General features: G+C 39.5%; 1 protein-coding gene across 4 annotated transcripts in view; it reads left to right on the forward strand.

The window, feature by feature from the left end:
- Positions 1-23,834, forward strand: part of EXOC4 (exocyst complex component 4) — an 815,858-nt gene that overhangs the window by 751,312 nt on the left and 40,712 nt on the right. For 3 of the 4 annotated variants that reach the window (XM_054494593.2, XM_063667851.1, XM_054494591.2), the window contains 2 exons: positions 2,820-2,998; positions 5,556-5,715. In XM_054494593.2, coding sequence (XP_054350568.1) covers positions 2,820-2,998; positions 5,556-5,715 — 339 coding nt within the window. Of the gene's footprint in view, positions 1-2,819; positions 2,999-5,555; positions 5,716-8,390; positions 13,760-23,834 lie in introns of those variants that run through there. The other variant, XM_054494594.2, reaches the window with a different exon arrangement.

Genomic DNA, 23,834 nt, shown 5'->3' on the forward strand with positions numbered 1-23,834 from the left:
TCACATTCCAGAGGAGGATATAACCAGTGCCATTACTGGTATTCTTACCAAATTATACATTTGTGCCAATTAGTACTTGAATATCAAAATGAGTTTTTAATGGTGAAATTAGTCATTAGTTAATTAGCAACTGTTAAGATGAGCATCTATCAGTAAAAATGAGCAGTAGTCAAGATATTTGGATTCTCTTGGATGAACTGCTTATAAGAATATAACACATCCCATATAAAACTTAGCTTAAAATGGATCATTCAACTAAATTTAAAATCTAAAACTCTAAAACTTCTAGAAGAAAACATAGGAAAAAAACTTTATGATCTTTTTTAGGCAAAGACTTCTGAAATATGACACTAAAAGTACCATCCAAAAATAAAAAGTTATAAATTGAACTTCATCAAAATTAAAACCATTTTTGGTAGACGTTGTCAAGATTAAAATACAAGCCAAAGACCAGGAGAAAATATTTGCAAAATGCATATCTGAAAAAGGACTTGTATCCAGAATATATAATGAACTCTCAAAACTTAATAATAAGAAAACAAAAAACCCAATTTTTAAAACTGGGCAAATGATTTGAACAGATATTTCATCAAAGATATATGTGCAGAAAATAAGCACATGAGAATATGCTCAACATCATTAGTCATTAGGAAAATGCAAATTTAAACCACAGTGAGATACTGCTCTACATCTATTAGGATGACCAAAAATTTTTATTTAAAACTGACAACACCAAGTACTGATGAGGATGTGGAACAACTGGAACTTTTGTATACTGCCAGTAAGAAAGCAAAATGGCACAGCCCCTTTGGAAAGCAATTTGGTAATTTCTTACAAAAGTAAACATACACTTACCATATGATCCAGCAATCTCACTTCTAGGTATTTATCCAAGAGAAATAAATGCAAAGTTATACACACACAAAAATGTGTACATGAAGTAGCTTTATCCACAACCACCTAAACCTAAGAATCTAAACGTCAATGGGTGAATAGATAATCTGTGGGATATCCAATTCAGTGGAAGCCTACCCAGCAATAAAAAGTAATGAACAACATAGATGAATCTCAAATGCTTTGTGCTAAGTGAAAAAGCCAAACTCAAAAGCCTACATACCGTATGATTCCATCTATATGGCATCCTGGAAAGACAACTGTAGGGGCAGAAAAATAGATCAGTGGTTGCCAAAGGTTTGGGAGTTGAGTAGGGATTGACTGCAGAGGGACACAGGGAATTTTGGAGATGTTTGTGTTCTATAATTTGGTTCTGATGGTGGTTATACGATTGTACATGTTTGTTAAAACTAATACAACTGTACACTAAAAGGGGGGAGTTATACTGTTTGTAAATTATTTCTCTATAAACCTGACTATAAGTAAAGAAAGATGACAGGCAAAGCGTGGTCACATCATTAGAGATAATAATGCCCAAGGCTTTTGCAGCCATTCATTTAGGAATATTTCTTATTACTTGATGCCAACTGTAAAGGTAACAGAATGTAGACCCTGGATTATGTCATCATTTCTTACCTCCGGTGAACCTTCCATGCAAGGTCAGACAGAGCACCTGAAACGACAGAGTTAGGACTAGACTGGGCTTACGGAACAGCCTGTTTGAACTCTGCCTGCCAAGGGATACTGTTGGTTTGGGATTTTTTTTTTTCTGCTAGGGTGGGGGATTCAAAATAAATACCTGCATGTAGGGCAGAATTTGGACTGAAACACTTTGATTACAACTTTAAAAGGCTGTGGCAGTGTAGCCAATCCATACCCACCTCAGACTTCTTCAGCAGCTACTAATATCTGCCAAAAAGAACCTGAGAATTGTGTGTGACCAGACTGACACAGGCCATTTTCACATAGAAGTGCCCTCCTTCCTCAAGCTGTCAGATATGTTCTGTGAGACTCAAGCATCACCTTCTGTCAGGACCCTTTCCTGATACCCCGTGGCACATTTCCATGGTACGTGGATGGGTGTGCTTGGAGTGAGATGCTGTTCTCTTTTAGTCATTTTTTTCTTAATCTGCCCCACTAGGTTATGGGTCTTTAGGGATACAAACTGTCTTATATTTCCAGGGCTTAGCACAATTTCTTACAAATTCATAGAGGTTCCATACGTAATTTAGTTAGCTAATAAATTATTGTTAGTAAATATAAGACTAGTGATGACAGCCAGTACTTACTATGCACGCCATTTGTGCCAGACACTGCTATACTTAACACTTTATATGTAGTAGTTACTCACAGCACCCTATGAGACAGGTGTTGTTTTCACCCCCATTTCATGGATAAGGAAACTGAGGGATAGAGAGATAAAGTAACTTGCCTAAAGTCATACAGCTGGTGATTGAAGCCAAAGTAGTCTCCTTACACTTTTAAGATCTATAAACTCTGCCTCTCATCTTCATTGCAACAATATCTGTTGAAAATTACAATGCTTTTCACAGTATGCCTACAACCCTGGCATTGAAGAGAATTTTATAGCTCCTTACCAACACTGTATGGGTTAAACAAGCAATGATCATAGCAGCCAGCTTGCCCCAGATCACTCAGTTGTTCTATAGAATAACTAAGATGGCTTTCTGGTTAAAAGAGGGGAGGGTGTTCACATTAAAACGTACAAGGCCACAGCTGCTTCATATTAAGTGTAGAGCATAGTGTCTGGCACAAATAGGGTACACAGTAAGTGTTGGCTCTCATGGCTAGTCTTACATTTATTAATGATAATGTATTAGTTATTTTGGTGCTCTGTCCCAAGATCATTGCCCTCCCTGGAAAGATTTATTATTAACTGCTCTCCCCATCTCTCTCTTTTTCAGGGTTCACTGTTTCCACTATCTCATCCCTCTTGCAAAGGAGGGGAACTATGCCATTGTGGCTAATGTGGAAAGTATGGATTATGACCCCCTGGTGGTCAAGCTCAACAAAGATATCAGCGCCATTGAAGAGGCCATGAGCGCCAGCCTTCAGCAGCACAAGTTCCAGTATATCTTCGAAGGTCAGACCCTGCTTCTGTCTCTCGGAGTTTGGGAGGAAGAAAGGATGAAGGTTTTCCTGATTTTCTGTATTACTGAAGTTCAAGACTTGTAGAAAAGAGTTGTTTGTTTGCTTGTTTGCTTGTTTGAACTAAATCTGCAATACCTAGCCTCTTTGTGTATGACTAGGTAGACAACAATATGGCCGCCATCTGCTCCTGGTTGATAAGGAGATTCAATCCAAGATAAGGCAGATGGCTGCCTCCCTGACATGCCACTCATGAGATTTGAGAGAATGTGCAGACTGGGCCACAAATTAACTCAAGAGGAGCTTATAAAAGAAAAAGAAAACACACATACACAATGAGGAGAGAATCCTGAAAGATCACTCATTGGCTAAAATTATCACTGGAACGGGAAGTTTTCTCACAGAATGTTATAATCATCTGGAAAGAACAGAAGCCTCTGATTAGCAGCAATTTTTAGGAAGGATGTGTCCATAAATGCCTCCAAGGGGCAGGCAAGGAAGGGTGTGAGAGACAGGAAGTGCCATCTAAAGACATTACCCTTCACAATTTTGAAAAAATGTGATGGCACCCAAATAATTTTTCATGGTGAATTTCACCCAGAGGACCCCTGTTAGGACTCCACATTATGTTCCCTTTGTCCATGTTTTGGTTTGTTTGTATGAAAACTTGTATCTGTGTTCTCTCACAGAATATTTAAAACAACTAAGAAGGTACATTGTCCAAAGGATTGTGGCAAACTGACAATACATGGCCAATGTTTGCTTTATGAAAGTTATATTCCAGCAAACTTGGACCCCCCAAAATCCAATCCTTAAATGTATGTGGAGTTATAAAGAGATGTGTTCTGTTGGGGTATGTCTCTCAAAGACCTTAGCCAAAAAGTGTAAGTGATTGAAGGGTTAGCTGTCAGTTAACCCCATGGCACTATGAGTTTGGTGGCATGTGTAATATTCTGCAGCTTTAAGCTGCAGTGCCTACCTGAGAATTCACTTTTCTGTTATTACTCCGAGTTTCCTCTTTGCTCTTGACTGTGGCTCTTCCCAGCCCCTGCATATCAATATTTGTTTTATTCCTATTACAAAATGCATTTGATATATTTATTATATTATTATTTCTTATTCTCTACAAACAGCATACCCCTTCATTGCCCAGACTTGCAGACCATGTTATATTGTGGCAGAAAAAAAAAAAAAAAAAACTGTACCTAAAGTTACGGACTTGAGAGAATGACACCAAAACTTGGCCTGAGGAGATTTTTCATATAAATAAGTTGTCTAGCTTTAAATGTAGAATCTGCGGTTGTGTTTTTCCTTGAATAAAAACTTTTCTTCACATTCAAATTGTAGCACATACAAGTTTGTGGTCTTGAAGCAATGTTGTGTGAGTGTAGCTGAAGCAAGACCTGAATGCATCTCCTCCCTCATTTCTGCTTTCACCTTAATCAAGGGAAAACTCATTTTGAAGACATGGGGAGCCATCGACCTAAAGATAAGCCCTGCACTCTGATCTAAACCTCAGAGTCTCGGGGAAGGGACTAGACTTCAGAACAGGAGAACAACCAATAGCAAATGGTTTGCGACTAGTCAGACCAGCTTTACAGTTCCAAGGAAAATGTCCTGCTAGCATCCAAGAATAAGAAAGAAGGAAGAAACGTTTACTGAATTCCATTTAGAATTAAAATCCAGCTTTTAAAAATAGTAACCCATATGTGCCTCACGTTGTTCTGAACCAGCGTTTCTCAACTTAATTACATGGGATATCCTGAGGAGGACTTGTTAGTTTGCTGATGTCCTGAGCTGCCCTTTGCTAAATTTCGCAGACCATAAGACCACCCTCCAGACCTAAGAACAAACCACTTAGGGGGGCCCCAAAATGTCCACAGGTGTCTCACGGGAAGCCAACAGTTAATGTATGATCTGCTTTTCCTTCACCCTTTTTTCTAATTACGTTTTATATACCCATTGCCGTTGTTAAGGTGTATTAGCATTATTGCCAATTACCCAATTTCTTATTGATTTATTTCTTACTTGGCAGTGTTGAAATATATTAACATTATTGCCAATGCCCAGTGTCATATTGATTTTATTTATGTAGCTTCCCAATCAACTTTTGAGCCCAAAGTGTCCTTCTCTACTTTGTAGGAGGAAGGAGAGGCAAAAGGGTCATTGTATATGCCTGTGTTCTTCTCTGCTTCCCAATTGTCTATAAAGAAAAGCAGGATTTCCTGTGCACTTCAACAGTTTATAACAACTTGGCCGCTTCTCTAAGGCTTTGGCCTGGTGGCAGTAGGTGTACATGGCAATGCTGGAGATGTGGCTATTACCAGGCTTTGCCATCAACATGAAGTCCACTCATTTGTAACTACTAGGACAATGTAGAAATACCCTAAAATTATTGTCAGATCAGCAGATGCAACCATCAGAGGTAGATTTTCTTTGGTCGTTTAAATGTATAGAGGATTAGAAGACAGCAATTCTGTGTGCAAGTTTCTGCAGGAATGCCTCTAATCTGTCTTCTGTTTTCTTTGCCCCACACTGTGCTGACCCCTCAGGCCTGGGCCACCTGATCTCCTGCATCCTCATTAATGGTGCCCAGTACTTCAGGCGCATCAGTGAGTCTGGCATCAAGAAAATGTGTAGGAACATTTTTGTTCTTCAGCAGAATTTGACCAACATCACCATGTCGCGGGAGGCAGACCTGGACTTTGCAAGGTAGGAGGGAAAACTGGGTTTAGTTTCTTTTGCCAAAGCTAAGACCTCATTGCCTATGAAGTCATTTTTAAAAATAGACTTTTGGTGCAGAAAAAGCTTAGTTTAAAAAAAGAAAGAAGCACAGATAGATGTTTTTAGGTCCTATAGAGAAAATAATTCCACAGAATTCTATTGAATTTTGTTACTTTGGCAGGTAGTTTTTCCTGATGTCTAACCCAAGTTCTTCTTACTACAATACTTGAATAACTTTATTTTTCTGTGTGTAAAAGTATACATGCTCATTGCATAAAATATATAAGATAAAATACAAAGAAGAATATAAACCTTTGATCTAGAGGCTAAGATATTTGGTATATTTTCTCCTAGCTTTTTTGCATGTGCTGTGTTGTTCATGTGACTTTTCACACATATTCAAGCATGTGATTTCCCTTTTTCCAAAACTGGAACTATGTTAATGCAATTTTATATTAATTTAATTTTGTTTTCCCGTATCAATAACGTTGTTTGAAAACATAATTTTTCCACGTTCGTTAATACTCCTTGAAAACATTACTTTTAATGATGCCTGAACAAATATTTCATGGTATAAATGAGCCATATTTATTTTTTCATCACTTGCAAATTTTTGAACATTTGAATTTTTCCCTTTTTTTCTGTCATTGTAAATAACATGTATCTACTGTATTTTTACAGGAACCTACTTCTCATTTCTTCCATCTTGTTCCAATTGAAACCCATCTCTTCTTGTTCTCACTGGGAGGAGAGTGAGAACTCATCACTATCCTTTCTCTTCTCTAAGTTTTCTGATCTTAATTTTTTTTTTAAGTGACAGGGTATTGCTCTGTTACCTAGGCTGGAATGCAGTGGTGTGAACATGGCTTACTGTAGCCTTGAATTCCTAGGCTCAAGGGATCCTCTGAGGAGCTGGGACTAAAGGCGAACACCACCACACCTGGCTAATTTTTATATTTTTTTAATAGAGACAGGGTCTCACTATGTTGCCTAGGCTGTTCTTGAACTCCTGGCCTCACGCAATCCTCCTTCCTCAGCCTCCGAAAGCACTGGAATTATAGGCATAAGTCACTGCACCTGGCCTTGATCTCAATTTTTAATGTTTTTGTATAATACACTTTTTCAAGATTTGAGAGTTAATTTTTTTCTTTCTTCATTTGTCTTAACCCCATCTAAACCTTAATTAGAATATCAAACCTTTGGTGCTTTAGTAAAAGCTTAAGCAATTTGAAGATGATAGATGATAAATATGTTATCTTCATGCTCTATTGCCGTTTATACCTGAGTGGATTATTCTGTAAACTCCCTTATTTTCCAGAAGCCTTTATGGCTAGGAAGTCCTTTGTTTTTAGTAATGCCCAGTGTTTCTGCCTGAGATTTAGTATTTCTGTGTCTTTTCACTTGATTTTTTTAATTCCTTGAGAAGTGCAGGAAAATTTGAAACAATTTACGGAGATGATGAAATATTATACTACTTTAACAATTGTAAAGACAAATATGCTGTGATCTTTGTTTTGGGTATGAACCATATATGTTCATTTTTAACCTTTCTTCCTCAATCTGTTACTCCATTTGTTCCATTGCTACCCTGTTCCTCTGCTTTTCTGTCCTTCTCCTTCCCTGTCTTTTTCTTTCTATTTGTGGGAAAGTGAGAGAGAAAGCGAGTCAGTGAGTGTGTGTATTTTCATTAAATTCCCTGTTTTAGGCTAAATTTGGTGGAAAGCCTTCCTTGCTCAGATTAGGGAAACCAGGTGTGACTGAATGCTGCATTTATTTGGTCGCTCTTATGGGGAATGATCTCATTATTGAATTAGTCTAGTCATAATAACATTGACAAGGAGAAGTTAAGAACATAGAGGCCTGAGGGGATACAGAAACCCATTACTAATGCTCTAAGGAATACAATTCCTAAATTCAATCATCCTATTTTAAATGATTTTTTTTATTTAGCTGAAATAAGTGAATTAACGCAGTTTCTGGCAGACAGTCTGGGGCCTGAAAAACCTGGCATCTGAATAATGCAGTGCTGACTGGGCAGGATTGAAGTTGGCATCAGCAGGTCATGTGCCGATGAAGCGTTTCTTCAGGAACTGAGTCCCAACCATGCCGTGCCTTTCACAGTTGGATTGGTGAATTGTGTCCCAGGAAGTAGGTACAAGTGGCATGTGACCACTTGGGAGATGTACTGCTACTATTATTCTTTATTCTGACATGGATTTTTGACAGGAAATAGGCTAGCATAAACATACAGCACTGGATGAATCTGTTCTTCTGATTCTGCTTCAGAAGACATCTCCTTACTAAGACTATAAGCTCCAAGAGGCCGAGACTCTTTTCTCAGTGCCTGTACCAAAGTAAGTGTTAATTGTATGTACTGAATGAATGAAAAGATATCAAATCAAGGCTAATTTTGGTGTGGGTGAAGTCCTTGGGTATTGACAGGTCAGTTTATGTTTAATTCCCTGAAGCTTTAAACTAGCCGGCATGGATCAGTTTTCTTATAAGCTTGTAAGAAAAGGCGTATCTTCCTTGCAGTTCGTTCTTTGTAAAACAGAAACCATATTATAGCCCTACTATTCATAGTCTCTTTCCCTCTCATTTTTTCTTGCTTTCATACAGACACACTTTATAGCCTTATTTTCCCCACTTCTTGTTTTTGGTAGGGACGGATTTTGTTAAAGGAGCTCCATCAATTCTACCATATTTGAAGCTATGTAAAATACATAAAACAGCAATACCAAAATAGCCAGAAATAATAGACTGCAGCAGTATACCTCAGCATTCCTTAAGCAATGTCTAATCAAGCATGGACAGCATCTGTATTTCCAGCAAATCTCTACAGGAATGTTATCTTCTAACACAGTAATTAATCACCAGTTGCCGTGTGTCAGAAAACTTATTTAACAAGAAGTTGCAAAGTGCTTGTAGTTTTCTTAACCTTCTCAGACTTCCTGGCCAGTGGAAAATATAACACCTTTCTGTAATAAAGAAATGAGGGATCTGGAGCGATTCCATTGATGTTGATTCTTCTACTCATAGTATTGTTATCTTGTCTCTGTCTTTTCATACACACCTTTCCTCTAACTGGTCTCTAATAGGAGGGTAGATCTTGGGTGAGCAAAGGAACCAGACAACCTGTAACATTACCAGAAGTACAGAGAGCCTCTGTCCTCTATGGTAATGATCATTTAAGCTCTCTTATGGTTTTAACCCCCCTGTTAATTTTCAGAGTCAAAAAGATACTTTATCCAGGAAAATCAGTGTAGATGAGTTAGAAGGTGGAAGGGCTTTATGAGTGTGCTTTTTTAGTTCCTTTCATCACAGATCATCTTAACTTGAGCTGTCATGCGCCTTTCCACATGTGAGTCACAGAAGCCACCTAGGAGTCCAGATGGTGGCAGCATAACAAGAGAGGTCCGAACGAACGGTGATTGGAGTCCCCAAGGTGTGTCTGACAACCTTTCTAGCTTGAGTGACGCCATTGTTCAAAAAGAATATCCCAGAGTTTTCTTCCCAGTTCTCCCCTCTTTACCCCATTTTGTCTCTTTCTCTGCCTCTTCAGCTGTCTCTTTTTTCTCCTTTATTTCTCCAATAGCTCTACTTCCTGCTCTCCTCCTTCAAGGTTTCATTGCTCCTCAATTTTTCCCCTGATTTTGGTTTTTTTTGGACTGGTATCTTTCATTCTTAAACCTGCGCAAGATAAGGAAACAAAAGCTACGGTTTGGGAAGTGGTAGGGCGAAAAATTGTAACACCCAAGACAGATTCTTTGCCCTGTTATTCCTTCATTTCTTCATTCCTTCATCAAATATTTATTCAGCATATGTTCTCTGTAGGTCCTGGCCTCATGAAACTTGCATTACTGTGGGGCAAGATGCAAAGTAATAAATAAGTAAAATATATATAAAGTATTTCAGATGATAATATATGCTGTAGTTAAAAAAAAAAAAAGAGTAGGCATGGGGAGGGGACCAGAGGGTGCCAGAGTTTAATGGAGGTAATCCGAAATTTTAGAGTGTTCATGGAAGTCCTTAATGAGATGGTAACATTTGAGGAAAAACCTAAAGGAAGAGTAGGAGCAAGGCATGCAGCTATCTAGGGAAAGAGCGTACCAGGAAAGAACGTGTAAGGGTGAAGAGCCAGAGGGAGGCATACACTTAACATCTGAAGAACAGAGCAGAAAGGCCAGCATGGATGAAGTAAGTGAGCAGGGGAAGAGTAAGAGATGAAGTCTAAGGTTTGATCTAAGGAGCTGAGATCTGGAAAGTCATTGTAATGACACTGAGTTTTACTTTGCATGAGGTAGGAAGCTATTAGAAGGTTTGGAGCCAGAAGAGTGCTACATAATGTGAATCAGTCTGGCCACGATGTTGAAACTAACATCACAGTTGTTAGTTGAGGAGGGGAGGTTGTAGGCAAAGGCAGAAGTAGGAAGGTCTGTTAGAAAACTGTGGGAATAATCTTCTAGATGAAAGGTAGTGGTGATTCAAAGCAAGATGGTAGCACTGGAGAGGATGAGATATGGTCAGATGAGGATATATTTTAAAAGTTGAGCTAACAGGATTTGCTGAGGAATCAGAAGTGAACCAAAGACTCCAAAGTTTTTGATCTGAACAATTCAAAGCATGAAGTTTTTATTTACTGTAATGAAAGTGAACCAGACCATAGCAGAGGCTATTGAAGCATGTGGAGGGCGGAGGGGGGGTTCAGATAGAGAGGGGATAACAAGAAATGTTTGTTTGAGATGCCTGGTAGGCACCAGAATTGACATAAAAAGGGAGCCGGCTATACAACCTGGAGTTGAGGAGATGAGAGTTTTGGAGTCATCAGCATATAGGTGGGATGTAAAGTCATGAGAAAGGCTGAGAGGTGAGATCTCAATGGGAGCACAAGTAGATGAAAAAGAGAAGCTGTCCAAGAATTGGACCTTGGGTACCCCACTGTTGAGATGCTGGAGTGCTAGCGAAGAACCAGCAGAGGAAATTGAGGAGGCAGCCAACAGAATAGGAAGGTAACTAAGAAAGGGTGTTGTCCCAGAAGTCAAGGGAAGTGTTTTAAGAGGAGTGTGTCTTCATCTGTGTCAAATGCTGTTGATAGGTTAAATTAGCTCAAGACAGAGAACTGGCTACTGGTGGGCTTGACAAGAGGCCTGAAATGCTTTGGTTTGCATTCCTTTATCTTTCGTACACAACTTACCTAAAGTAGGAATACGCTTCAAATGTATATATTTGGGAATAAGTTCCTCACTCCTCAAGTCTACGGTAGGGTTTGATGTCATCAGGGCAAAACAAAAATGCAATTAGAGTATTTTTAGTGTGATATATAAAAGACCAAATTGGCAGCCTTTCTTTTCTCGAGGTCAATATCAACATGCATAAATCATGTTGACAGTATGTCTATGTGCCCTTGACATGATGTGATGAAAATGGCACTTTACCAGAACCTATTACCTCAATCTAATCATGAGAAAGACATCAGAAAGATTCCAATAGAGATACATTCTGTGAAATACCTGATCAGTACTCATCCAAACTGTCAAAGCCATCAAAAACAAGGAAAGTCTGAAAAACTATCACAGCCAACAGGAGCCTAGGAGACATGATGACTAAAATGTACTTTGACCTCCTGGATGGGGCCCTGGAACAAAAGCAACATTAGGTAAAAACTAAGAGGCCCTGAATGAACTATAGATTTTAGTTAAAATAATGTGTTAATATTGGTTCATTCATTGTAACAAATGTATCATACTAATGTAAGATGTTAATAATAGGGAAACTGGGTACAAATTATATGTGAACTCTGTACTATCTTCTCAATTTTTCTGTGAATCCAAAACTATTCTAAAAATAAAGTCTATTAATAAAAATATTAGGCAAAGTATTTCAGAGAACATTTATCCAATGAAAATATACAGGTGGCTAATTCATATTAAGCATGAAAAGATGCTCAAATTCATTTGTTATTAGGGAAATGCAAATTAAAACCACAATGAGACATCAGTCTGTGCCCACCAGGATTGCTGTAACAATAAAAAAAAAAAAAAGACAATGAAAATGTTGGCAAGGTTATGGAGAAACTAGAACCCTCATTTGCCGCTGGTAGAAATGTAAAATGGCGCAGCTGCATCAGTTCCTCAAAAAGTTAAACATAGAGTTATGGTATGACCTAGGAATTTCATTCCTAGGCATATACACAGATAAATGAAAACATATATGAGTACAAAAATACGCACACAAATGTTCATAGCAAGCATTATCTATAATAGCCAAAAAGTATAAACAGGCTGGGCGCGGTGGCTCATGCCTGTAATCCCAGTACTTTGGGAGGCCAAGGCGGGCAGATCATGAGGTCAGGAGATCGAGACCATCCTGGCTAACACGGTAAAACCCTGTCCCTACTAAAAATACAAAAAAATTAGCTGGGCGTGGTGGCGGACGCCTGTAGTCCCAGCTGCTCGGGAGGCTGAGGCAGGAGAATGCTTGAACCTGGGAGGCGGAGCTTGCAGTGAGCCGAGATCGTGCCACTGCACTCCAGCCTGGGCAACAGAGCAAGACTCCGTCTCAAAAAAAAAGTACAAACAACCAGATGTCCATCAACATATGGATGAATAGAACGTGGTACATTCGTACAGTGGAGTTTATTTGGCCACAGAAAGACATGATGTGCTGAATCTTGAAACATTATGTTAAATTTAAGAAGCTAGTAACAAAAAGCCATTTTGTATGACACTATTCATATGAAATGTCCAAAATAGGCAAATTTATAGAGATAGATTAGTAGGGGTCGAAAGGAAATGGGGAAATAGATAGAGGAGTCTTTGGGGAGGGTGATGAAAATGCGCTAAACTAGATTGTGCTGATGGTTGTATAGCTCTGTGACTATTCTAAAAGTCCTTGAGTTGTACCCTGTAAGTCTGAAAATTATATGATATATGAATTATATCTCGATGAAGCAGTTTTAAAAAAAAAAAGGTTGAGTTTTAAGACTTGAAAAATTAAATGATTTGTCATAGGAAATGTGGAGCCCAAGTTTTATCCTCTCATTAGTGGGGAAACTTTTAAAAGGAAATATTTGGCTCATTTTTTAGTTTCCCTAATCCATCCTGAGAGGTAGAAGATAAAGGAAGAATTTTTGGAGAAGGAGGTGGTGCTTCATATTAGTCTTGATAGGAATTATCCAGAATAGGGAGAAAGTCATTTGGAAGAGAAAGGGTAGTTCTGGGGACTGGAAAAGACGTTCAAGGAAGGAGGTGGTGAGAGAAGAGACCTGAGTCATCATCAGGCCTGAAGTCAGGGCTGGCTTAGGGCAAGCCACAAATGCCACCTTATTAAGGCCTTCTCTCCTGCACTTTCAAAACATGCCTTCCTCCCCCATCAGCACTCCCTATTCTCCTTACCATGATTTTAACAAGCACATATCTGACATATTTCATATTTACTTATTTGTTCCTCACCTGTCTACCCTGAATAGAATGTAAGCTCCATAAGCAGGGACCCTTTTTTGTTCACTGCTGTAGCCCCAGGACCTAAACCAGTACCTGGCATGTAGTAGACATTCAGTAAATACTTGTGGGGTGTTAAAGTTATTTGGACTTTATCCTGTAAGTAACTGAAGGATTTTAAGCAGAGGAGTGAGATGGTCAGATTTATATTCTAAGTACATCATTTCAGCAGCAGTATAGGACTTGGATTTGAGGAAGATAAAACTGGAGGTCTTGCCAGTCAACTGGAAGGTGATTGCTAAGAAAGTGATGTGTAGGGGGCTGGGTACAGTGGTTCACACCTGTAATCCCAGCACTTTGGGAGGCCAAGGCAGGTGGATCACAGGGTCAGGAGATCGAGACCATCTTGGCCAACATGGTGAAACCCTGTCTCTACTAAAATACAAAAAATTAGCCAGGCGTGGTGGCACGTGCCTGTAATCCCAGCTACTTGGGAGGCTGAGGCAGGGGAATCACTTGAACCTGGGAGGTGGAGGTTGGAGTGAGCTGAGACTGCGCCACTGCACTCCAGCCTAGCGACAGATCAAGACTGCGTCTCAAAAAAAAAAAAAAAAAAGTGCTGTGTAGGGCTTCAACAATATATCAGTGCTTGATGGTGGGGGGAGGGGGCATGGAGGAGACATATTTGAGAAGTGTGAAGGAGCTAAAATTGGCAGGTCTTGAAGAGTGATTGAATACTGAGGGTAAAGGGAAGGAGTCAAGGAGGACTCTCCAATTTCTAACATGAGTGTCTAGCCAGATCACACCACAATCAAGTAAGATAAGGATACAGGAGGAAAGAGGAGTAGGTTTGATGGAGGGAAGATCATCAGTGGCTGTGGTGTGTATAAGATGGATGTGGGACTTCCAAGTGGAGACATCTAACATGCAACTGGATATGTAAACTGGAAGCTTGAGGGAGAGGCCGGGAGTGAACAGATATGGGGAATCATCAGCATGGAGTTGTTTAAAACCATTAATGGAGATCAAGGCTGTAGGTAGATGGAGAGCAATCCCCTGGGGAAGACCCAAAAGGGCATGAGAAGGAAGAGGAGCCCCTAAAGAAGATAGGGAAGGAATGGTCTCATAGGACAAGGGCAGAACACAGCTCATGAAGACCAAAGAGAGTGCATGATCACATAGCTGCCTGCACAGAAATGCTACTTTCCCCATAAATTGATAGAGCATCCTTCGCAATAAATGGAAGCATTTTCTCATGTTAACTTCTCTAGCTCTTTTAATTAAACTGTCCAGATACTTTCCTCAAGTGACAGAGTGACAAAGCTAGCCTAGCAACTAAACGTACGGATTCAGACCCCTGCTTTATCCTTGACCTTGTACCTTCACTAAGGCCAGGAATGATCTCTGGCATAGCTGAGAATGTTGAATTCCTCCCAGGGGAGCTGTTTACATAAATTTATTTCCTACAAACCTGTTGCACCAGGAACATTACTTTTGTTTTCTGCAGGAAAGGTTATGAGTTTTCCTATTTGGAATGACCAAAGTGTAGTTTGATAGAAGGGGATTAGCGATGACATGCTGCCACCTACTGGAACTGCCCACAGACAGCCAGACTGAGAATGTCTGTGGTCTTCCAAATCTCCCCTCACTCTTCTGAATCAAGAGTGGGTACTGCCCCTGAAGCAGACTTCAAAGGTGACTTGGCTTGAAAATATGAAATGCCCCACCTCTCAAATAAAAATTTATCTGACAGCTTTGCTAGAAGAACAATTTTGTTTCTGAGAAAGAAGCACAATATTTGTCACATCCTTTTCTCTGTTTGCGTTTCCCAGCTTTATTCTGCCATTGGTCTTGTTTGCCTTCCCAATTCTAGGGGCACCTATCCTTTTCCCAAGATTTACCTTTAATACTCCAGATTATTGACTCAAGATTATTAGCCATGTAGATTTGGGATTAATTTTGTAGAAGAGACTAGTCTGCTGCCAAAAAAAATCTTTTTTAAATGATGATGCCCCTTAAAATGCTGTTAAATCTCTTAAATTTAATAGTGATAAAAAGCTAGCCCTGATTTTCCTAGGAGCCAGAGTAAATTGGGAAATGCAATGGTTTACATGGCTTCCGCTGCCCGGTAGAAAGAAGTATACCAGTTGATAAAATTCAGTAATAAAACAAAATCTTGTATGGCCTGATCTGATGGACTTTTTTAAAGATCTTTATATAAATAGATTTAAATAGTATTACACCTCTCCAATTAAACCTTCATTTGACCTTGCTGTCCCGTTTCTGACCATGCCGCTTTTTTTTGATCTCGCTTTTTTTACATTTACATTAGATCCCGTGCATTGTAACAATTAATTGATCTCTAATTGATCATTTAATCAGGACTCCTTGAATGCAGGTGAGCTTGCCTTACTGGTCTGCATATCCTTCACAGAGCACTTCAGAGCAATAAATACTTCTAAGCCTCTCAAAAAAATCTCTCGGTAACTGATGTTTGATTCCCCATAAACATATCTCATGTGTGAGGCTTTGATTAAGTAAGATTTCTTTTGATTATGCTCAATTAATGTCACCATATTTTGTATATATATATTGTCAATGTATAATTTAGGGTTCCTTGAGATTACTGGCAGACAGTGACAGTCTTCCCTTTGTAGCACATGTGCTGGAATTGCAATGATTCAGAGATTAGCATAGATAGCGAGTGTTATTATTATCCAATAAAGATCCCAAAGAACAGAAATAAGAAGTGACCTGTCCAGAATCTCTCATCGAATCCTGCTATTTATATATCCTGCAGTACCTTTGTGTTCATCATAGTTAGTAAATTAACCCACCTAGGAAGGCTATTTTTCTGCCAGGGAAGGGTTGCATTGTACTGAAAAGATATTAAGCTTGTTCTGTGGCTAAAGCCCAAGAATGATCATTTACCGACTCTATTAGAATTCTCACTGAAAAATATGAGGCTGGAAGCTGACCTTTCTTGTTTTCTAAATAAAGATGTAGTGTTTAAGTTTTGGTGCTTGAAAGTAGGAAACTGGCACAATCGCTGTTGTAAAAGCAGAGCTACAGTCCCTGCAAAGCGCATCATGCCAGACTTTCCATCCTGCCCCTCCCTTTACCTGCTTTATCATATACAGGAAGAAAGCCCTTCTCTTCATTCCCACCTCCTGCTTACTGAACACCCTTTGCTGATCCAAAGAGAAAAAGATCAGAGTACTGAAGGGGAGAAAAAGATCAGAGTACTGAAGGAAGGTCACATGGCCACAGCGAATTCTGTGGCCAGCACTCAGCTCAAGGACCTTTTGTTCTCTGAAACCTTCTCCAATGTGCCTGGCCCATATCACTTGCTCTTTTTATAATCCTTTTTTTTAATTTTCTGTACTCTAAAATTAATACCTCATTATGTGCTATATTTGTTCTTCATTTGTTCCCATCTTTTAATATTTTATTCCTCTAATTTTTATTAACATGTTCTCTCTCTCTCTCTACTGAATTATAAAGTTCTTGTGACTAGTTACCGTGATTGTATTTTGTTTATTTGGTTTCTGGGTGGTTTTCCCCCTTTTACTTCTCTGTAATAGACTACCTGTCAGCAATCTTAAGTATTTATGAAAATAATTTGGGTTTTAAAATATGTTTGATATGTATTACTTTCGATGTATGTTTGTTTTTGTTTTTTGTTTGTTTGTTTTTTTGAGACTGACTCTTGCTCTGTCACCCAGGCTGGAGTGCAGTGGCCTGATCTTGCCTCATACAACCTCCGCCTCCCAGGTTCAGGGGATTCTCCTGCCTCAGCCTCCCGAGTAGCTGGGATTAAAGGCACGCGCCACCACACCCGGCTAATTTTTGTATTTTTAGTAGAGACGGGGTTTTACCGTGTTAGCCAGGATGGTCTCGATCTCCTGACCTCAAGTGATCCGCCCGCTTCAGCCTCCCAAAGTGCTGGGATTACAGGCATGAGGCACGGCGCCCAGCCACGATGTATGTTTTAGAGAGCATCCGTAGCTAAATACAAATAGGTTACCAAGAAATAGTTTTTGTACCTAGCTTTACAGACCTTTAACTTTAAATTACTTTCTCTAAAACAAGGAAAGCTCCTGCAAGACATGTGATTTTTTTTATAAACCATCCTAGAGGCCTATATTGGTGACTTTCTCTCAGTGATGATGATGATGATGATGATGATGATGATGATGATGATGATGATGACATATTCCAATTATAATATGAGTAATTATAATTACTGTTATATAATGATCACAGCACATGACATGAACTTTAGTAAATGCTTTACCTACATTGGTTCACTGAATGTCCCTGAAACTCTAAATTTAGCTATTGCTGCAAAAAGATGAGAAAACTAAAGCTTAAGGAAGTTAAGTAAATTCCTAGTTTACATAAGAGGAGAGGCAAGATTCAAACTTAGGTCAGTCCAACCCCAAAGTCTGTGTATGCTCTTAACTACGTGAAGTAAGGCTAAAATTTTGGTCAATGTTGGGTCTCTCTTTTGCTTATATTAAAATATGATTTTATTTTTCAGTTAGTCTCTTAGATATCAAACATTTCTTTTTTCCTTTGTTTTCTCTGGTTGGGTATCTTTCCCCCTTGATTTCCACTGAGCTCTGATTGCTAATTGTTTTAATCAGCTTTAATGGCAGTTTGACGGCAGAGGGGTCTGCAGACTCTTCCTACCTTGGTAGGTGTTATGGGGTTGGTTTTGCTCAACTGTCAGGTGTTCATGCTGCTTGTGGGTCTTCTGCTGGCTTTCCAAACAACTGTCCTTGGGGAGCAACACTTAGACCCAAGACCACTCTCTCAGAACCTCACCACAAATTAGCACATCGTCCACAGCACTGAGCAGCCCTATCATTAATCCAAATGCATACAGCTGTGCTTTTAAGACAATAAGCAGCTAAACCAAGTGCTTCCCAAAGACTGGAAGGTATAAGAATTTCCTGATCAGCTACAGGGTCTCTTGCGGGGAAATTGTTTTAAGTGGAAACTCTTTGACTCCATCCCTAAAAGTTCTGATTTAGAAGGCTGAGGATAGGGCTTGGGCATCTGCAGCTTAACAAGTGCTCAGGAGATTATCACTCAGAAATACTGGCCTGACCTCGTTTTCTTTGAGATTCATGCAATATCCAGGCCATCGTCTTTCAACCTCATGTTTCTCCTTTAGTCCCCTTTACTCTTATCTCCTACTGCAGGCAGTGAAAGTAAAAATAACTTGAAAGCACTTTTCTAGATTATTTTAAATTATTAAAATAACACACAAGGTGGTCACCATTATTACTCTCAGTTAACATGTGTAGACATTGAGGCAGAGTCGGGTTGTATTCTTGGAAATTTGGGAGTAAACTAAATAGCATTTCACTCACCTAGTAGTTGGCTAATAAATCAACCTTTAATTGTTGCATGAATTTGAGTAAGTCACTTCAGCTCTCTTGGCTGAAGTTTCCTCATCTATAAAATAAAGGGTTTGTGCCTGAAATGCCAGCACTTTGGGAGGCTGAGGCAGGTGGATCACTTGAGGTCAGGAGTCTGAGACCAGCCTGGCCAACATGGTGAAACCCCGTCTCTTCTAAAACTACAAAAATTAGCCAGACGTGGTGGCAGGTGCCTGTAGTCCCAGCTACTTGGGAGGCCGAAGCAGGGGAATGGCGTGAACCCAGGAGGCAGAGCTTGCAGTGAGCCGAGATTGCGCCACTGCACTCCAGCCTAGGCGACAGAGCAAGACTGTCTCAAAAAAAAAAAAAAAAAAATGAAGGGTTTGATTAGAAGATCAACTATAGGGTCTCTTGCAGATTGGACTTGCCTAGAGTTCCATGACATAAAACCAGAGAGGGGTTTGAGAGATCTAGAGCCCCGCCTCAACTCCTAGCTCTCAAAAGAGACTATCGCAGGAAAGCTATCTAAGAGGAAGGAAATTAGCTCCCATCCAATTCCATAAAGATACTATAAACATTTCTGAGATATGCAATATATAACAGGCATTTTAATATTTGTTGACTGGACAAACTAATGCGTGTGTGTATGGATGAATTAATGAGGAAGGAAGTACTGTAGGCCTGTTTCTTTTCATAGTCAAGATCGTGCTTATAGCATTTGCTCACCACACGTAAAACAGATCTAGACGCTGGCTACTGCTTTTGCATGACCTATAAAGGTCTTATAAGGCTCTGAACAGTAATTCAAAACATAAACATGTAGGTACTCAAAAACATAAATGTCACATCTGCTTTAGCTCTTCATCTCCATTGCTGTGCTATAGTTTTCCAATTGATGGAAAGGTTTTATTCAGATCAGCCATTTCTCTTTTTCCTGGAGGCATTCTTAATCTCCGTGTTCTAACCTTTAACGATATAGACTCAGTTGCCATGTAATGATTTCCATTGCCTGGAATCTACATGTTTAAATTCTTCCAAAGAATTGTGCACCTTCTGTTTTTCTCAGTTGCAGATGGAGTCAAACCATTAAAAAAAAAAAAAAAAAAACAAGCGGAGTAGGAGAGGCCAGCTCTTGATTGACTTCTCTCTCTTGACACACACGGTCAGGGGAAGGAACGGATCAATGGCCTCAACTTTTCAGCAGGCATTAACACTGCATCTCATTCTCCTTCAGGCGATCTGTTTCGCAGAGACGCTGATTAAACATTTTGGGGTATTGGGGACAGAGGGAGGGAGGGAGAGGTTGGGGATTTTTAGTGGCTAGAGCTTTTTATTGACAACATTAAAGGCTTCATGATATATTTGACCAGAAATTAATTACAGCCCAGTTCCCCATTTCTCCCTTAGGTGACAGTCTTCTGTTGATGTGTGCCGCTGTGAAAGCAATAATAGGTTTCAAATGTTTGTGAAAAACATAAAGTAATTACTTGCTGTGGTAAATCAGTCATTTGAAGCTTCAGCTTTTCTCTGTTCTATGTGTGTGGCAGTCTGTTTCTTTTGTTAACTTTAATTATACAACATAAGAGAATTTTTATTTTTCAGTTTTCAGAAATTTTGCTTTTTTCATTTCTTGGTGCATAGTTCTCCAGGGATATAGGTATTGAAATGATAATGACACATAACCAGCATTTGAACAAGGGAAGCATATGTGTGTGAGGAAGCTGATTGCTTTAGTTAAGTTTCATAGCTATTGGCTATCAGCTATTTGCCAGTTCTCTAATGGGTCTTAAATATTTACTGTCTGTTGTACAGAGGGGAAGAATTGGCTTTCAGGCATGTTAAGGCTCCTTCCACCAATAGCACATGTTTACATTATGGGCCCTGAAGCCACAGAGTCTGTAATAGCTCTTTCCCCTTTTTCAAATTAAAAAAAAAAAAAAAAAAAAAAAAAAAAAAAAAAAGTCTGTTTTTTTCTAATAAAAGCTGCAGCTCCTTGCCTGGGGTTCTTGCCTTCCAGTAAGATCTGTAAAGATCTGCTTGGATAATACCAACCTCAGTGTTGACTCACCTGGACAAAGAGAGAGAAATTTCCTTTTGGCAGCTATTTTAACAAAGAGCCTTGCCCAGACAGAATAGTGAGGCCTGTATACTGGCCAGCATGGCATATTATCACACATCAATTTCCTTCTGTCTGCACTAAGGCTAGCTCACTACTCAAAATAGGAATTGTTCACATGTATTTTCAACTCAAATAATTCATGTTAATCTTGTTTCTCTGTTGTGTCTAATCTCTGTTGTTCATTCCTGATAAGTGAAGTATCCTAAGTCTGCATTTCAAAGGTTTGCTTAATTTCCCATACCAAGCTGCCCCTCTTAAAACAATGTTTTCCCCATTCGATGTTAACCTCTTTCTTTGAACTATTATTTATATTTAGAACCAAATATAAGAACAGTAAGAACTGGTTATCAGTAATTCCTCTGTATGGAAAATTGTGCCAAACTAGGACTCTATGCTTTTACATTGCAATGATAATTGGGATTCATGATGTTTGCCTGAGTCTAGAATATCCCATCCATTACCAAAGAAGAATACTACTACAATTTAGCATAGTCAGCATTATATATGTTTTGCTGTATTCTGTCTTTGAAAAATCGGTGACTCAATATATCTGAGAATAAGCAAGAATATCTGATTAAAAATAGCCCCTCATTTTCTTTTCATACTACATCATAGAGTATTTATATCTCTAATTGTCATAGCATTTCATTTCTTCCATAAGACTAGGTAGTAATGACAAACTGCTTAAAATAATTTTATATTGCTTTATTATTTTTAATATTATTAATAACTACTATGAATTGGGTACTTACTTTGTATAACTTATGTGATTTACACACATTATCTTATTTAATCCTTATACTAACCTAGTATGTTTACGAATTAACTTTTTCATTTTGCAAATGGGAAAACTCAATCTCTGAAGGATTAAGTAACCTGGGTTCTACACTGTAGTAAATGAAAAGACCATGATTCAAAGTCAGGTCTATCTGCAGTTTAGCCATTGCGCTATACAGCTTATGACAATGTAATATATTAGTATTTCAAGAAAATGTACCACAGCCTCAATGTTCTTATTGACTGTATTGCACAGTATTCCTAGTCGAAAGAACTTAAAGGAGGGGTGGCAGTGTTTTATCTTCCCAGAGAGGAACTGAAAGGAGATGTTGTATAGTAGACCCGCAGGGAAAAACCAAAGAAGACCCAAGAACATGATGAGGGAGGATTTTAGCACAGTCCCTAAGGCCTGTCTAGGAATGACCACAATCATTGATGGGCCCTACACAGGCATGAAGGGGTGTAAGACCTCAGAGAGACCTGGCATGGCAGGAGTGTTAGGGGTGCCCAAATCCAGGAGGAAGGCTGGACCACACCTTACAGGGAGAATGAGTCCCCCAAGTATAAACCTCAATTCCCACAGTATCAGTAGAGCTCCTACCTAGGGTGGTACCACAGTGACTGATGAAAGTGTCTTAAAATAGCTCTTAAGAAGTTAGTGGCCGGATGCGGTGGCTCTTGCTGTTAATCCCAGCACTTTGGGAGGCCGAGGCAGGCGGATCACGAGGTCAGGAGATCGAGACCATCCTGGCTAACATGGTGAAACCCCGTCTCTACTAAAAAATACAAAAAATTAGCTGGGTGTGGTGGCAGGTGCCTGTAGTCTCAGCTACTCAGGAGGCTGAGGCAGGAGAATGGTGTGAACCTGGGAGGTGGAGCTTCCAGTGAGCCAAGATTGCGCCACTGCACTCCAGCCTGGGTGACAGAGTGAGACTCCATCTCAAAAAAAAAAAGAAAAAAAAAAGTTAGTATGTTTTTAATTACTTTAAAATATTCACAAAGGAGGAGAAATCAAGAAGCTCAAGAAGCTCTGTCTTTTGTTATTTCAATAGAAAATCCAGTCCTTTTAAAAGAAAAAGTAGTGATATATTATTGACACTTGTCCATTTTTGGCTACCCCTCCTCTAAAATCTATGTTTAAGGAATTCCCCACAACCTGGTCTTGGAGTGAAACAAAGTGCGTCTTCCATCATAAACACACAAAAGCCCAAGCTTGCTTACTGTGTGGGGGACAACTTCAGCTGCACCAATCAGATGCACGTACTCTGAACTCTGATCGGGGAGCTAAGGACTCCAAGCACAAGGGTGACAGAGCACCACGGAAGGCTCTCTCAGCAGCAGTGGTAACTTCTGGTTACCTAAGGTGGAGGCAGTAGTGGCAGTGGTATGGCCAACATCCACTTCTGCTGGCAGCAGAGCAAGACCTGGTGTTCTGTGTTTAGCAGCAGCTGTGGTGGTATCTTCACAAAACTATCTTTGAAGAGTGATTCTGGAGAGATTTTGGCCACAATCCCAGCTGCTGTCTAGCTTTTTTTATTCCTGCTCCCTTTCCAAGTCTCATTCTCCAGGCTTCCTGGCTCATCTCGGAGTTGCCCAGTACCCTTTCAATAATTCCTTCTCTGCAACTTTGAACCCTGATTGTTACATACATATATTTGTAGTAAAATCTAGTAATAAGTGTTAATCTTAGCTTTTAATTCTGGCAGTCTACAGTGAAGTTTGGAGTCTTACATTATGATTACTATTGAAGTTTCAACCCACATTGTATCACTTATCTTGGTCAATTATATAACAAACTTAAATGTCTATCAATAATTTTTATTTTTTAAAGAAAAAGCCAAATTGACTAGATTGCATGCCCTGAAGCAAGGCTACCCAGATCTGGGAAAAGTTAGTTATTGGATCTACACATTTGTTTCCAATAAATCATCCCAAAGCGCAGTACCTAAAACAACAACCATTATATGAGTTCTCTTAGTTGAGCAGATTGACTGGGGCCCAGCTGTAAGGTTCATCTCTGGACTGCCTTGGGTTCTCTCCTGTGGCTGCAGTGGGATGGCAGCTAGGGCTGGAGCATCCGGAATGGCTTGTCTCATCTCTGGTGATTTGGTGGGGACAACTGGAAGCCTGGACTCAGCTGGGAGACGGGCATGGCTCAGTTCCTCTCTCTGTTTCTGTGTAGTCTCAGAGATTCCCCCTCTCCATGTAGATTTTCCATGTGATTTCTTCATCAGGGTAGGCATACCTCTTACATGGTTATTTGAGGCTCCCAAAAGCATGAAAGTAGAAGCTATCAAGCCTTTGTAAGGTCTAGACCCAGGATGAGCATAGTATCACTTCTGTCACTTTCTTAAAGCAAGTCACAGGGCTAGCCCAGATTTA

This window comes from Pongo pygmaeus, chromosome 6 (assembly GCF_028885625.2).
Source record: "Pongo pygmaeus isolate AG05252 chromosome 6, NHGRI_mPonPyg2-v2.0_pri, whole genome shotgun sequence".
In the NCBI taxonomy this organism is placed as follows: Eukaryota; Metazoa; Chordata; class Mammalia; order Primates; family Hominidae; genus Pongo; species Pongo pygmaeus.